The 17,759-nt window shown below is 44.2% G+C and overlaps 1 protein-coding gene across 1 annotated transcript in view; it reads left to right on the top strand.

Annotated features, from left to right (window-relative positions):
* aarsd1 (alanyl-tRNA synthetase domain containing 1) overlaps positions 1 to 17,759 on the top strand; it is a 111,350-nt gene that overhangs the window by 16,921 nt on the left and 76,670 nt on the right. The window contains exons 4-6 of the mRNA XM_072487285.1: positions 301 to 399; positions 12,510 to 12,596; positions 16,477 to 16,530. Of these exons, the coding sequence (XP_072343386.1) occupies positions 301 to 399; positions 12,510 to 12,596; positions 16,477 to 16,530 (240 nt within the window). The remainder of the gene's footprint in view (positions 1 to 300; positions 400 to 12,509; positions 12,597 to 16,476; positions 16,531 to 17,759) is intronic.

Genomic DNA, 17,759 nt, shown 5'->3' on the forward strand with positions numbered 1-17,759 from the left:
CAATCAGCAGGACGAATCTCCATCTGTCCACAGGTCTCTCAGTTCAGTCACGCACTGGCCATACTGTGCTGAATCTAGCCCTAAAATCAGGCCTGGACTCAACATACACGTCCAGACAGCAGCAAAGTGAAATACAGAGCTGGCTTTTTACGTCAGTTTTTACTGTATAATAGTAAAATGTGATCATTCAACACTCTATCAATTTCACTGAAGCAAATTCTGTGATGTGTATTATAGGAATACAGACTTCCTTTCCTAAACAGGAGTTTGGTCAATTTTTGTTTCTCTTTCAATTGACAGGATTCGAGGCACAAACGTTCCGATAGGTCGATAACTCTCTTCATGAGGAAAGTTGATGGTAAAAAAGCTTGGCCAAGACTGACGAAAGAGAAAACCAAGGTATGGCTCTCGACTAATATTAAATAGATAAATTGGTTATGACTGGGATCAATTTAGTGGCATAATTGCAACAACTATAGAAGATTCTATGAGGAGATATTGGAGTGTAGATGGAGAATGTGCTTTCATTTCCCTTATCCCCACCCTCCCACTTAAACATGATGAGGAATTCTGATGGCAGCATGTAGGGAGTCGTTGCACACAAGGTGGCTCCCACCTGGATACTTTATTTTTAGCTCTTTTCGCCCGGTTTTGGGGGCTGGTTGGCTTGAAACTTAACTAATTTGATGGGATAAGGTTACCAAATAAGACAAATATCCCAATGGGGGGGGGGGGGGGCAACATGTAGCACAGTGGTTAGCACTGCTGCCTTCGGCGCTGTGGACCCGGGTTCGAATCCTGGCCCTGGGTCACTGTCCGTGTGGAGTTTGCACATTCTCCCCGTGTCTACGTGGGGTTTCACCCTCACAACCCAAAGATATGCAGATTAGGTGGATTGGCCATGCTAAATTGCCTCTTAGTTGGAAAAAAAAATAATTGGGTACTCTACATTTATTAAAATAACAGAAATACCCAGAAGGTCCAAGTAAAAGAAGCCAGCCAGTAAAGAGTCGGCGACGGATTTGGAAGTCTCTTGAGGCTTTTCTGTTGGGAAAATGGCGGAGGCCGCTGCCGCGACTCAGGTCACTCCACTGATGGCCGAGATGCTTGCAGGCATCTTGGCAGCGGAATTTAGGAAACAGCGGCAGGCTGTCTCCGAGGACCTGCACAAGTCAATAGAATTGGCCCTGGCTCCCATTCGATCGGCACTGGCAAAGACGGATGAGATGGTAAAGGCGCAGTGTTACAGGATGTGGAGGCGGCTCTCTAGAAGCAGAGCGATCAGGTTGTCTCCTTGGAGGCTAAGATGGCGATGTTGGCCGGTGAGAATAAAGCACTGTGTGGCAAGGTGGATGACCTGGAGAATGGCTCCAGGAGACAGAACCTTAGAATCTTGGGGCTGTTGGAGGGAGTGCAGGGCCCAAATCCGATTGACTATTCATCGAAGATGGTGGGGGAGGGTGGATTGATGTCCCCTCCTGAGCAGGATCAAGCTCACCAGTGACTTAGGCAGAAGCCCTGTTCCGGCGAGCCACAACATTCAAGCATCATTAGGCTCCATAGCTATCAGGAGAAGGAATGAGTCCTGAGGTGGGTGAAGGATCACCGAGATTGCAAATGGGTGGGCCACGCCATCAGGCTCTATCAAGATATGGGAGCAGAGCTGGCCGCGCTATATAAGAGTGGAGTTCAGTTTGGGAATACCCTGCACGCCTCCCAGTAACTTATGATACGAAGGATTATTATTTTGATGTGCCGGTGGAGGCAGATGCTTTTGTTCGGAAACATGAGCTTGGGGTGAGTTATTTGTAATTTGTATGGGGTTTTGGTATTATTGGCGAGGGCAGGTGGTTATGGGAACTTGCTGGGGTTTCTTGTACCAGTTTGTATTTCCTTGTTCCTGTGTGGGATAGGTGTTTTTTTCTTTGTTTATTAAAGTTGGATGTGGGCGGGGAGCTGGTTGTTATGGCTATTTATTTGTCTGTACTCCGGGCAGGGGCCGCCCTGCCAGCTGAAGAAGTTAGCTAACTGAAGCGAAGTGGTGAGGGTAACTGCAGCTCATTATGTTAGTGTAGTTTTAGATAATGAGCTTAAGAGTTTTTGTTTTGTTTGAGGTCCGGGGTACTGGAGGTAGGGGTAAAGGTTTTGTGTTCGCCCTCCAGTTGTTTGATTGTGTATTTGGGTGTGGTGCTGTTGGGAGGCGGGGTTTGAGGGGGGCTGGGAGAGTTTGCTGCTGGTGACTACGGCTTGCTCTTTGTTTTATCTTGAAGGGTTTGGTGGCCATCTTGGGTGGGCTCGAGGCCTGCACTTTCTAAGTAATTGTTGGATTATCTCTCTTGGTGGAAATGGCTGACTTGGGTGCTGGGTGGGGTGAGTGGGGGGGCGGGGGGGGGGGGGGGGGGGGGGCGGAGGCCACCAATTCAGTTGGTCACCTGGAATGTAAGAGGGTTGAATGGCCCAGTAAAAAGGTAGAGGATATTTGCTCACCTGATGAGTTTGAATGCCGATGTGGAGGAGACCCATTTGCGGGACAGGGACCAGACAAGGTTATGGAAGGGCTGGGCGGGACAGGGTATTCCACTTGGGTTTCGATGGTAGGGATTGGGGGGGGGGGGGGGGGGTGGCGTTGGGCTGCAGTTTTGATGAATGAAAGGGTTACTTTTTCAGCTGCTAAGATCCTGGCGGACCCGAATGGGAGACATGTGAATATCAGTGGGTCTTTGGCGGGCACCTCGATGGTCCTAATTAATGTATATGCTCCAAACTCAGATGATTACGGCCTTTTATTAACAAGTTACTGGATCCATTCCTCACTTAGATTCACACCAGCTAATTTTAGGTGGGACTTAAATTGTGTTTTAGACCCTTGATTCGACCGATCTAGGCCTAAATCTCTTATTCCATCAGGGGTGGCAAAAGCATAATTGGTTTTATGGAGCAGATGGGCAGGTGGTGCTGTTGGGAGGCGGGGATTGAGGGGGGCAGGACGAGTTTGCTGCTGGTGACTACAGCTTGGTCTTTGTTTTATCTTGATGAAGGGTTTGGCAGCCATCTTGGGTGGGCTCGAGGCCTGCATTTCTAAGTAATTGTCGGATTACCTCTCTTGGTGGAAATGGCTGACTTGGGTGCTGGGTGGGGTGCGGGGGGGGGGGGGGGGGCACCAATTCAGTTGGTCACCTGGAATGTAAGAGGGGTGAACGGCCCAGTAAAAAGGTAGAGGATATTTGCTCACCTGATTAGTTTGAATGCCGATGTGGCCCCCCCTCACCCCACCCAACACTCAAGTCAGCCATTTCCACCAAGAGAGATAATCCAACAATTACTTATTCCCCCTTCTTCAGCACCACCCACCATCCATCTATCTGGGCCCGGATAGATTTCCCATCGAGTTCTGTCATGTGAGAGTACCTTTAAGAAATTTAAGAAATATACCTTTAAGAAATGGGTGTTTATCAGTGATGTCAGAGTGTGGGTGGAGTTGGGCTGTCTGTCAGCTTTTTACTTTTGTTTTAGGCTGTTTGCTGCAGGGTGTGTTTTAGTTTAGTTTTCAGAGCTAGATAGCTGCAGTCACAGCCAGAAGGTGTATGAGTCTCTCTGTAATCTAAAGACTGTAAATTGATCCATTGGTGATTTAAAACTCAGTAATGACTTTAACCTGATGTGCTGCTGTTTAAAGGTTTGTTTTAAAGTCTTATGGATGTTAAAGGGACAGCTTAAGGATTACTTAGTGTTGTGTTCTTTGGGGGTTATATTTGAATTGATGGTTGCTAAGATGTTCATTATGTTTTAAAAAGGTTAACTTGAGTTCATAGACAAAACATTGTTTTTGCTTTAAAAAATACTTTTCCATTTCTGCTGTACCACCCATGTAGAGTGGGCTGTGTGCTCCCTATACCACAATCTATTAAAAGTTGTAGGTCAGGTGAACTCCATGATACACTTTGGGGTTCTCTAAACTCTGGCCCATAACAAATTGGGGGCTCAAGGGGGATAAAAGTCTATCTATTGGATTGGCTTAGTGAACTTAAAGACAGTGAGGGGTGAGCATATTGTGGTTGCTTTTCAGGTGTGATATTCCAGTTTAAGTGGGGAGTGTGTTGTGGACACCTACTCTTTCAGAGGCTCAGAAGTTTTTGGGGGTGGAGACGGTTACACGCAATACCTTAAGGACAGAAACTAAAAGCAGACTGTTAGATTAGGCAAAAATATTGCAGTTAACATTACCTGACAAAATGCGAAAAGACGAGGTAATTATGGCGGTGGCTAAGCATTTAAATTTGCCTGAGATACAGTTTGACTCATTGGAAATGGCAAAAATTCAGTTACAAATTAAACAAATGGAACATGAGAAAGAATTAAAGCAGTTTGAATACGAAAGAGAGAGCAGAAAAAGAAAGAGACAGAGAGAGAGAGGAAAAAGAAAGAGAGAGAGAGGAAAAAGAAAGAGAGAGAGAGGAAAAACGAAAGGAGAGAGAAGAAAGGAGAAAAGAAAGAATAGCCCGAGCAGTACAGAAAGAAAGAGAAAGTGCGATACAGATCAGGGAAAAAGATAAAGAGAGAGAGTTTGAACTTCAAAAAATGTCCATGTAACATGACAGTCAGTTAAAATTGGCAGACGTAAAGGGAAACGTACAGTTGGATGACAGTGATGAGGATAGTGAGAAAGAGTGTCAAAGTCGAAGGCTTGGTGGGAATCTATTTAAATATGTCCAAGCATTGCCAAGGGTTGATGAGAAGGAGGTACAAGCCTTTTTCATTTCATTTGAGAAGGTAGCTAAACAAATGAAATGGCCATAGGACATGTGGGTATTACTGATTCAAACAAAGCTGATAGGTAGGGATAGTGAAGTGTTTGCATCACTACCGGAAGAGGTATCTGGGACGTATGAGGAGGTGAAAAAATCCATCTTAGGTGCATATGAACTGGTGCCTGAAGCCTACAGACAAAGGTTTAGAAATTTAAGGAAAGAATTTGGTCAAACATACGTGGTGTTTGAAAGGCTCAAACAGAGAAATTGTGATAGGTGGCTAAGGGCTTTGAAAATAGACAAAACGTATGAAGCTCTCAGAAAAATTATACTTTCGGAGTTTAAAAATTCAATTCCTGATGTAGTGAGAACTCGTGTGGAAGAGCAGAGGGTTAAAACTGCGAGGTTAGCAGCAGAAATGGCAGATGATTATGAATTAGTTCATAAATCAAAGCTTGGTTTCCAACATCAGTGAAGGATAGACATGGGGACATGAGAAATACTCAAGTGGTCGAGGCAAAGATGATCTGATGGGAGATAATAAGGAGAGTGTACCTCAGACTAAAAAAGAAATCCAGGAGGGTGGAAAAGAAATGAGAAGTTTCAAATGTTTTCACTGTAATAAACTAGGCCATGTAAAGTCATAGTGTTGGTGGTTGAAAAAAAGCACTGGGAAGGCTGATGTGGTAAAACAGGATAAGACAGTGGGGTTTGTTAAAGTGGCAAAGGAAAGCCCAAGTGAAGCGAAGGAGGGGCAAAAGATTTTACAGCTTGATCAAGAGGTGATTGATAAGAAGGTGCCAGATCTCTTTAAATAATTTACTTTTGTGGATAAAGTTTACTCATGTGTATCAGGAGGAGCAGGTAAAGAAGTCACAATTTTAAGAGATACCAAAGCTAGTCAATCTTTAATGTTAAGAGATGAGGGCCATGATGTGGAGATGCCGGCGTTGGACTGGGGTGAGCACAGTACGAAGTCTTACAATACCAGGTTAAAGTCCAACAGGTTTGTTTCGATGTCACTAGCTTTCGGAGCGCTGCTCCTTCCTCAGGTGACTATAGCGAGATGAGGAGTTATGTAGTTTGGGAAGAATGTTGCCAGAAAAGGTGGTAATATGTGGAATTCAGGGTGATAGGAGTAATGCTCCATTATATAAGGTAAGGTTAGAAAGTCCAGTGAAAAGTGGTGAAGTGGTAGTAGGAGTAATAGAGAAACTATCTTGTCCAGGAATACAGTTTATCTTGGGTAATGATATAGCTGGATCGCAGGTGGGAGTGATGCCTACTGTGGTTGATAAGTCAGTGTAAAATCAGACAACTGAAGTGTTGAAGGACGAATATCCTGGGATTTTTCCGGATTGTGTAGTTCCAAGGTCGCAAAGTCACAGGTTAAGACAAGAGGAGAAATCAAAGAGTGAAGATGAAGTTGAAGTGCAATTATCAGAAACGATTTTTGATCAGATGGTTGAAAAAGAACAAGAACAGGTGGAGGATGAGGCGGATATGTTTCGTTCAGGAAAATTGGCAGAGTTACAACAGAAAGATGTAGAAATAAAACGGATGTATCAAAAAGCATACACAGAGGAGGAATCTGCGTGTATACCAGAGTGTTATTACCGTAAAAGTAATGTCTTGATGAGAAAATGGAGACCTTTACATATGCAGGAGGATGAAAAGTGGGCAGAAGTTCATCAATTTGTATTGCCGGTAGTGTATAGAAAGGAGATGTTGCGAGTTGCACATGAGGTACCAATGGGAGGTCATTTGGGAATAAGGAAAACTCAAGCTAAAATCCAGAAACATTTTTATTGGCCTGGACTACATAAAGATGTAGTTAAATTTTGTCAGTCATGTCACACATGTCAAGTGATAGGGAAACCTCAAGCAGTGATAAAACCAGCTCTCTTAATACCCATTCCATCATTTGAGGAACCTTTTACAAAGGTCCTAATTGATTGCGTAGGACCGCTTCCTAAAACGAAAAGTGGGAATCAATATCTTTTGACTATAATGGATGTGTCTACTAGGTTTCCAGAGGCCATTCCAGTACGTAATATTACAGCTAAAAAAATTGTGGAGGAGTTACTTAAATTCTATACTCGATATGGACTACCCACAGAAATACAATCGGATCAAGGATCAGATTTTACCTCAAGGTTATTCAAAGAAGTTATGGATAGTTTAGGAATAAAACAATTTAAATCAACTGCATACCATCCAGAATCGCAGGGAGTGTTAGAAAGGTGGCATCAGACATTAAAGACAATGTTGAGGGCTTATTGTCACGATTGTCAGAGGATTGGGATAAAGGAATTCCATTTGTACTATTTGCAATTAGGGATGCACCTCATGAATCAACCAAATTCAGTCCTTTTGAACTAATTTTTGGTCATGAGGTAAGAGGACCACTTAAATTGATTAAGGAAAAATTGGTGAGTGAGGAATCAGAACTTACATTATTGGATTACGTGTCAAATTTTAGGTAATGATTAAATAGAGCAGGTGAATTGGCTAGACAACATTTGAAAGTTGCACAAAATGTGATGAGACAGTTCGCGGACAAGAAATCCAAAGTTTGTAGTTTTGCCAGTGGAGATAAGTATTTTAGTATTGGTACCAGTGGTAGGTGAGCCTTTAAAAGCGAGGCATTGTGGAACTTCTCAGATTGAAAGGAAATTAAGTGAGGTGAATTATGTGGTAAAAACACCAGATAGAAGGAAGACTCACCAAGTGTGTCGTGAATATGCTTAAAAGGTACTTTGAAAGGAAAGGAGAGATAAAGGAGGAGGTTTTAATGATTCTAACTCAAAGTGACGAACCAAATCCAGATGACTGTGATTTCGACATACCTCAAATTAAATTGGAAAACAAGGATGTTCTTAAAAATTGGGGTAAATTATTGAGGTACCTTCCAGAGGAAAAACTAACTGACCTGAAAGAGTTATTGATATCACATGGGCAAGTTTGTGGAGATAAATTGGGAAGTATTAAAATGGCTATACATGATGTAGATGTGGGAATGGCTGTTCCAATCAAACAACATCCATACAGACCTAACTCTTTAAAATTGGCACAGATTAACAAAGAGATTGAGAGTGTGCTTATAAATGGCATAATTGAAGTGGGTTGCAGCCAATGGAGTTCACCCATAGTGATGGTACCTAAACCAGATGGTACCCAGCGGTTGTGTGTGGACTATAGAAAGGTTAATGCAGTTACAAGAATGGACTCTTATCCTATCCCACGTTTGGAGGATTGCATTGAGAAAGTGGGACAATCAGATTTTATTTCCAAACTGGATTTACATAAAAGGTTACTGGCAGGTACCTTTATCCGAAAGGGCGAAGGAGATTTCAGCTTTTGTGACTCCAGATGGTATATACCAATTCAAAGTTGTACCATTTGGCATGAAAAACGCCCCAGCCACATTTCAATGGTTAACTAACAAAGTTGTTTCAGGATTACCCAATTGTGCGATATATATTGACGATCTGGTAATTTTCAGCCAGACATGGAAAGAACATTTAAAACATCTGATGGAGTTATTCAATCGACTTCAGGAGGCGGGTTCAGTGATAAACCTAGCCAAAAGTGAATTTGGAAAAGCCCAAGTCACTTTCCTTGGCCATACAATCGGACAGGGTTGAAGGTCCCACAGGATGTGAAAAAAAATTTTATTGAGGAGTTTCTGATACCCTCAAGATGAAGGGAAATAATGCGATTTCTTGGCATGAGTGGATTTGATCAAACATTTGTGCAAAAGTTTTGTAGCGCGATTGCTCCACTGGTGGAGTTGCTGAAGAAACGTCAAAAATTCCAGTGGACAGCGGAGTTTCAACAGGCATTTGACTGCCTGAAAGCTGTGATAACCAGTGCTCCTGTGATGGAAAATTACAAGGGACTCTGTGGTCAGATTGAACTAAAGTATCTGACTTTAAAGAGAAATGCCGAGGCGTAGAGAATTGAATGGAAGCAGGTTCAGTTGGAGGGCCAAGAACAAAAATGGACTATATTATTATACCTGTTCGCGTGTTGTGTTTTTTGAAACAAAAATGGATATCTCCTGTGTGCATTTCTTAAAGGATAGTGAAAAGGTGAAAAATGAAACCATCTTGACGTTGATGGTTTTTTTTTTCTTTTCTTGGGGGGAGGTGTCATGTGAGAGTATCTTTAAGAAATGAGTGTTTAAGCAATGTACCTTTAAGAAATGGGTGTTTATCAGTGATGTCAGAGTGTGGGTGGAGCTGGGCTGTCTCAGCTTTTTACTTTCGTTTTAGGCTGTTTGCTGCAGGGTGTGTTTTAGTTTCGTTTTCAGAGCTGGATAGCTGCAGTCACAGCCAGAAGGTGTATGAGTCTCTCTCTCTCTGTAATCTAAAGACTGTAAATCGATCCTTTGGTGATTTAAAACTAATAACTGCTCTCAGTAATGACTTTAACCTGATGTGCTTCTGTTTAAAGTTTTTTTTAAAAGTCTTATGGATGTTAAAAGGACAGCTTAAGGATTACTTAGTATTGTATTCTTTGGGGTAATATTTGAATTGATGGTTGCTAAGATGTTCACTATGTTTTAAAAAGGTTAACTTGAGTTCATAGAATAAACATTGTTTTGCTTTAAAAAATACTTTTCCATTTCTGCTGTACCACACATGTAGAGTGGGCCGTGTGCTCCCCATACCACAATCTATTAAAAGTTGTGGGTCAGGTGAACTCCATGATACACTTTGGTGTTCTCTAAACTCTGCCCCATAACAGTTCTATACGACATTTGTGGGGCAGTTGATCACACCACTCTTGGATACGTTTAATAATTCCTTGGTCCGGAGGGTGTTGCTGGTGACATTGGCGCAGGCGTATGCTTCCCCGATTTTGAAAAAGCATAAGGACCCTGAATGTGGGTCGTATCATCCCATCTCTTTTTTGAATGCTGATGCTACATTGCTGGCTAAAGTGTTGGCAATGTGATTGGAGACCTGCCTTCCAGGGGTCATTTCAGAAGAACAGACGGGTTTTGTCAAGGGTCAGCAGCTGTCGGCCAATATGTGTTGAACCTTAAATATCGTCTTTTCCCCCTCTACAGCGCCTGAACCGGAGGTGGTTGTTTCAGTGGTTGGCGAAAAAGCGTTTGATCGGTTTGAGTGGGGGTATTTTTACGAGATTCTTGGGAGGTTTGGTTTCGGGTCAAAGTTTATATCTTGAATTGGATTGGTGTATAAGGCTCCCACTGCTAGTGTTCGCACAAACGACCTGTGCTCGCGTTACTTTCAGTTGAATAGGGGTACGGAAGGATTGTGCATTGTCACTCCTTGTGTTTGCTTTGGACTTGAACCACGGAACATAGCGTTCCGATCTTCCAATGAGTGGAGGGGGTGAAGTGGGAGGGAGGGAGCATAGGGTGTCCTAGTATGCAGATTATGCGCTTCTTTATGTCACAAACCCATCTCCACCATGGCTGAGATAATGAACCTCATTTGGAGTTTCGACTCCTTCTCGGGTTATAAGTTGAATTTGGATAAGAACGAATACTTTGCGGTGAATCCCCAAGGAGAGAGAGAGGGACAGTCGGATGGCTTAGCCCTAACTAATTTGTTATTTTATTACTGGGCAGCTAATATTGAAAAAGCACTGGGGTGGCTCAAGGTTCCGAGTTCCATCTGGGGCTGATGGAGGCGGGCTCTTGTAGTGGTTCATGTTTGGAGGCCTTGGAAACTGCTTCGCTTCCGTTTACCTCGAGTCCGATAGTGCTGTCCACACTGAGGATTTGAGGCAGTTTAGACAACATTTTAAGCTTGACTCCATGGCATTGTCAGCCCCTATTTGTAGGAATGCTCGGAACACTGGGCGAGATCCAGATTAACATATTAATGGCTCATTTATATATGCCTGCGCCGGATTATCCCAGCGCCTGGGAACGACAGCAAGACCCTACAGGGTGGTGTTTAGCACTGTTACACATAAAGCTGGACCAGGCATAACGGCACCTGGGAGGGTACCATGATGTCAGTGCCTTGGTGCCCAGGTGCCAGGGTGGCACTGCCAATGGCCAGGGCTTGAGGGGGGGGGGCGTGTCCATGAAGGGGGGGATGATTGGGTATGAAGGGTGGGGGGGGGGGTGAAGGGTGCGTATGAAGTGGCCTCATAAAGATGGGGGGGGGGGGTTAAGGGTGGGGGTCCTGAAATGGAGGCTGAAAAGGGGGACACCATAGCAGGGTGTCCTCACTTGGAGGGGTGTGGGGTAATGCACATGTGTGCAGGGGGGGTGACATTGTCCATGAACCTTTCAAAATGGCAGCCTGACCTCTGAGGAGCCGGTCTTGCCAATGAGTTCAACTTCCCACTGCTGAAAAAATTTCGAACAGTGTGCAAGATTGGGGAGAATTACTAAAGTGTGGGTAAATACCAGTGTGGATCTCACTGAAAAAGCTGGGAGAAAGTCCACCAAACACACCCAAAATAACACTTAGAAATGTTTCCGTTAAATCATGCCCATTGTCTGTGATTTCTCATTGTAGGCACATTAATGGGATTAGTACATTTCAGCTTCAGCATCAATATGATACATCTGCTTCTTGCACCATCTGGCCTTAGGGAGTGTAGGGGTTCAGTTTTGAATCTCTGTTCAGTTTAGATCGCCAGCAAGTCCAGTACTGCCTGGGAGCACCAGGAAGACATGAACCATACTGATGGTTGGGTTACATCGACAGAAAATCTGCAAACTTGCAGCATGATTCTGATCCTGGCCGGACAAAAATCATTTTGAAAATTTGTGCTGCATCTGGACGGGCCATTTAATGGCCATTGCTAAGGCTGCTCCAATACCAATGAAGAAGCATAGATAGCACACAATCTCCCCGTGTGCACCAGAAAATAGGGCCACGTTCCTATTCTCTGTAGCTCTTCCATTTAAATAACGCTTCCTCCTGTTTCAGACAGGTGCGCTGATTGCCCTGAATATAGGTCTCAGATGACTACTGTAACAATTCTCATCTGGGGTCTGTGGGTGTCTGCAGAGACCTCCTGGGCATTCTGCGTTCACAGCTGGCCCACAGGTGGACGATGTGAGCAGCCACCCAGCATCCTGTGACCAAGAGTAACTGAATGAAATGAAGCTGGAGGCCCGTTCTGCTTCCCATGTTCTCCTGGTCGGTCCCTGCTCCTCTTCTGCCTTCTCATGTTCCTGGTTCACTATGCTCTGGGCTCTCTCTGTGCTCTTACACGCCCCGTGATCCGGCTTTCCCCATGTTGTGCTCTCCCTGGGCTCCTCCTCACTACAAGCTTCTGATAAGGATAGTCAGACTCTGCAAAGGGCAGCGGGTGCCCACATTTTAATGACAAATGTACGTTATTATTATAACACCGTTTGAATGCAGCGTTTCCATATTATAAGTACTTTATAGTATATAATTTAGTTGGAAGTCCTTCATTACCAATTCATTTGAAAAGGGGCCCCTTTGAGAGGCGCTCGTTTAGCATGAGTGGACGATTTTGTTGGCCCACGACCCTATTGAATAGGGATAGTAAGCAAATTAAAATGGTCGCCATGATCTTTAAATAAGAGTAACTGGCTAATGAGCAGTAGTTCTACTGACTTTTGGTACAAAATAAATGTTTGCTGTTGACGTCATTTGTTTTTGTGATAATTGCGTGTATAGCCATGTCCCAAAGGCAAGATGACGTCGCCATGCACTGGGGAGCGTGTTCCTGCATTGTTTATATAGAATTGACTGAAGCTTGTATAAAACGGTGTGTATTTTTCTTCCACAGAATGCCTGGTTAGTTGTGGACTTTGATAACTGGAGGGACTGGCACGATGATGATCAGCAGATGATTGACTTGGAACATTATTCAAATGTATGTCCGACCTCTGTGGAGTATGACCAGTTGCTATTAAAGAATGGCAGCTGGAAAAATAAATGGTCTGCACTGCACATTATCTTAAATAGGGAGATGGCTGTAGAAGTCTAACGTTCTAAACATGTAAAGCCTGTATTTTTACATCATAGCTCTGTAACTATATGACTTTCTGTTACTATTTTCTTCATATCATTTGTTGGTTTTGGTAATGTGCTTTTCAATATTTCCTACCACTTGGACTCCTATTGCTTAAATATGTATCCAGTTACGTGACATAATTTGTGGTTAGCAATGCATGCTTCTCACCACAGCGAGTATGCTGTGCAATAATAATTACAAATGCACATGTCAGAATATTATAGCCTGCGACTAAAGCACCATATTCTGCGAACGCCCTCTTCTTGCCCCACCAGGTCAGTTCGCAGTGGGTTATTTCATTAAAACGATTGGTGCACCAGAAGTTTATGCATGTTTTCTTCAGTCTTTCTGATGAAAGTTTAAGTTACTGTTTTTCTCCTTTCTAAACGGTTATTTTCATTTTTTTTTTGGTTTAACTGCATTCATCAGTGTGTTTAAGGAAAACCTGCAAGACTGCTTCCTACTTTAATTTAATTTCTTTGCTCAATTGCATTTCAGCAAAACAAAAAAAACTTCTCGGAGATGCGGCTTTTGTCACAGTTCTGTTTACCCTCAGAAATACCATCCAGAAGATCATAACCATACTTAATCCACCAGCTCTCCTTATCCAAGCATGCTCCTTGTTGTTCCTCTAGCTGTGTGTGACTCCCTACGGATAGATTCCCTACTCGTACTTCATTGATCCATATGCTTACTTGAGTCCTCATTCTCTGATCCAAGCAAACTCTCTACAACTAGACAGCTTAGAGGTGGCGTCTCCACTGCAACCTGTCATTTCTGGGTTTGTCAGCAACTCTGTTAACATTGGGACATGTGTAGAAAGCAAACTAGATGGATCTGGGTTTTTACCCTCTCGCACAGCGGTCCCCAACCTTTCCCTTTATGCGGACCACAGTTCGTCATCAAAAGCTGTTGTGGTGACGCTGTGGTTAGCACTGCTGCCTCATGGCGCCGAGGGCCTGGGTTCGATCCTGGCCCCGGGTCACTGTCCATGAGGAGTTTGCACATTCTCCCCAAGTCTGCGTGGGTCTCATTTCCACAACCCAAAAGATGTGCAGGGTATGTGGATCGGCCACACTAAATTGCCTCCTAATTGGAAAAAAACCATTAAAAAAAACGATTTTGCAGACTACAATGCACACAAGCGATTTTAAACATTGGGCTGGATTCTCCGTCACGCCGTGCCAGATTTCTGGTTCAGCATGCCGACGGGATGCTCCATTTCACTGGCTGGTCAAGGGGGTTTCCCATTGTGGAGCAGCCCCACGCCATTGGGAAACCCCCGGGTTGCCGGCAAAATGGAGCATCCTGACGGCAGAGAATCCAGCCCATTATTTTTTACATAGCCTACAACTGATGGGTGTCAAACTTAACAACGCAGCTATTTTCTAATACATTGAGGGTTATATTACATAAGGATGTCTGAAGCTTTTTACATTGCAAATAATAATGTAACATTGATTACGATACATATACATGTATTGGTATAATGTTTTTCCACGGAGCACCTGCAGTACTCGTAGACTGGACCACAGGTTGGGATCCACTGCTGTACAGTTCCTATATACCTGTGCATACTGTTGCACTGTGCTCAATGTATAAGCAACTAGCAGCCATCACTTAATCCCCAGGTCCTGTATTTCCCAATCCCTCCTTCATTTAACAGCTGCATATTGTTGTTCCCACCTGCCTCCTACTAAGCCCATTCTCCTGATATACTCATTCAACTCCTGCTGCTTTTGCTTTGCACACGGGCCTTGCGCCTGATGCTTGACTTTTCAATATGAATGGCCTCTTAAACCACACATGCCTGGCTTGTCCAACAACCAGTTTCTCATCGTGACTCCTTCAACTGGAATTCTCTCCTCTGCCACCAGTCAGGCTAATTCAATGTTCGCCTCTTTTCTGGCTAACATGTTAACCAAAAAAAAACTCTTTTCTGTTCTGTTCACTTTTAAATTTGAGACATTTTAAGTTGCCTTTATCATCAGTGGAAATCAAGGAGCAGTCACCAAATGTAAAAACTATTGGGTCTATCTTCACAGCGCCAGGGTCCCAAGTTCAAGTCCCCGCTGGGGCACTGTCTGTGCGGAGTCTGCACATCCTCCCCGTGTGTGCGTGGGTTTCCTCCGGGTGCTCCGGTTTCCTCCCACAGTCCAAAGATGTGCAGGTTAGGTGGATTGGCCATGATAAATTGCCCCTTAGTGTCCAAAAGGTTGGGCGTGGGTTGTGAGTAAGGTGGGTAAGCCCATTCCAAGGGCTGGTGCAGACCCAATTGGCCTCCTGGCCTCCTTTTGCACTGTAAATTCTATGATTCTACTGGTCTCACCCACAAGGAGGCCCTGCACACCTTAGAGTCAGCTCATCTGATGCATCCAAAAAGACTTCAAAATATAACACTGTAATGCCCTTATAAAATAGATATTCTAATTTTCACACATTCCTCCATGCTACATTTCTCTAACTCTCCACGGGCTGGACTGATTAAGCACAACTAGATTCCAATCATTAATTTACTTCATTTTCCAGTCCGCAAGTGGTCCTCTCCTCTGCTGTAACATTGTATGATTACCGGATATGCCAGGTTGTCTCTATGGTCGGCTAAGTAAAACTTCCTTTTAGTCAACCTTCGCAGCACGGGACAGCATGGTAGCATAGTGGTTAGCACATTTGCTTCACAGCTCTAGGGTCCCAGGTTCGATTCCCGGCTTGGGTCACTGTCCGTGTGGAGTTTGCACATTCTCCCTGTGTCTGCGTGGGTTTCCTCCGGGTGCTCCGGTTTCCTCCCACAGTCCAAATATGTGCAGGTTAGGTGGATTGGCCATTCTAAATTGCCCTTAGTGTCCAAAAAGGTGAGGTGGGGATAAAGGGGATAGGGTGGAGGTGTGGGGCTTAAGTGGGGTGCTCTTTCCAAAGGCTGGTGCAGACTCGATGGGCTGAATGACCTCCTTCTGCACTTATGATTCACAGGCACAGGTGTTGTTTGATCTGGACCAACATAGCTCTTCAGGCTGGCTCTCCTCTCTACTTGCCGCATCTCAGCAACTCTTCCCAACCAACCCAAAGCATGCATTTCTCTGTCTTTTAGATCTCCCATCAACAGGAAATCAAGGGCTTGACCTTTGACTGTCTGCTAGTTCTCTGGGGTCTGGAGGGCTCAGCAGCTCAATAATCCAGTAACTGAACTCCAGGAAATAGCGAGAATCCACAACCCAAAAAGATGAGCTGGGTAGGTGGATTGGCCACGCCAAATTGCCCCTGAATTGGGGGAAAAAAATTGGGTACTCTAAATTTTTGAAAACAATAATTTAAATAGAGAGAATACACTTGACAAAATAGGGCAGCACGGTGGCGCAGTGGATTAGCCCTGCTGCCTCACGGCGCCGAGGTCCCAGGTTCGATCCCAGCTCTGGGTCACTGTCCGTGTGGAGTTTGCACATTCTCCCCGTGTTTGCGTGGGTTTCGCCCCCACAGCCCAAAGATGTGCAGGGTAGGTGGATTGGCCACGCTAAATTGCCCCTTAATTGGAAAAAATTAATTGGGTACTCTCAATTTTAAAAATAATACCTGTGACAAAATATAGTCCCACCCAACAAGTTTTGTTTCATTTTTGATGGTTATGTCATTTTTGTTGACAAATGAACATTTTAAGATTCTCGTTGCTTAAAATTCCACTCAAAACTTGGGAGTTAAGTGCATTCCATGGTATATGCCTACAACTTAACATTTTCTTTTCCAGATGCTGAAAGATCTGAAGGATACTGGGCCACCTCCTACAATGGATGATCTCGATGTAAATATTCAACCGTATAGGAAGTGATTTTAGTTAACAAAGTCACAGAGTCCAATTCCTTTAACTTATTGTTGTTGCCTCAACTGACCAAAATGACACATTCCCGCAAGAAGTAGAAAAATGTCTGAACCTATATTGCCAACAGTGAAAACCACAGGACAGATTTCCTGTTCCTCAGGTTGTTTGATCAGTTGGGCACAGTGAGTACAGGACAAAAAACAGGTGGGAAGAACATCCTCTTGTAGGGGAGGCGGCCACTGGTTTTAGATGCTGGAACTGGAAACTTTATTCTCACACCATGATATCTAATAAAAGGGAGAAAGACTTGCCTTTATTTAGCACCTTTCATGACCACTGGATGATTCAAAGCTGTTGCAAACAATGAAGTACCTTTGAAGTGTTGTCACTTTTAAAATCACAATTGACACTCGCCGTCGGGAATTCCCCCCCCCCCCCCCCCCCCCCCCCCCCCCCCACCACCCCGGCAGAGGCACAGCATTGCGGAGGCTCCGGAGAATATCAGGTCGGTCTCTGGTGACTGTGTGGTGTCTGCAAATTCTTCCTGTGTCTGCATGGGTTTCCTCCGGGTGCTCCGGTTTCCTCCCACAGTCCAAAGATGTGCAGGTTAGATGGATTGGCCATGCTAAATTGCCTGTGTCCAAAACGGTTAGGTGGGTTTATTGGGTTACGGGGATAGGGTCGGGGTGTGGGCCTAGGTAGGGTGCCCTTTCCAAGGGTCGGTGCAGACTCGATGGGCCGAATGGCCTTCTGCACTATAGAGATTATATGATACCCTCAGTGTAACTGATCCTTGGTCAGATTTATGGTCAAGTCCTAAGACCTGAACCCAGACCCTTCAGGCTCGGAGACAAAAGTGTTCTCAACTGAGCCATTGCCCAGTATGTATGGCTTTATTAGTACTCCAATGTTAACCTTTTATTAGGGAGAGTAAACAAGTTCTTGATAAATGGCTCAGGCAACAAACATCTGAGAATGACCCGCCCTGTAGTATCAAGAAGTGGTGTGAATCCGCCTAGAGATGTGTTGAAATGTCACCAAGACCATTTATTCCTGTGTTGCATGACAACATTTGAATATATTTTTCTCGGGTTATATTTGGTCCTTAGTTACATTAAATGGGAGCAGCATTCTCTTTGGGAAGGAGAGGGTGGATTAATGCGGTCATTACAGTACAGAAGTTCAAATCGCACCATGACAAGTTGCGCAGT

This window comes from Scyliorhinus torazame, chromosome 21 (assembly GCF_047496885.1).
Source record: "Scyliorhinus torazame isolate Kashiwa2021f chromosome 21, sScyTor2.1, whole genome shotgun sequence".
Classification (NCBI taxonomy): domain Eukaryota; kingdom Metazoa; phylum Chordata; class Chondrichthyes; order Carcharhiniformes; family Scyliorhinidae; genus Scyliorhinus; species Scyliorhinus torazame.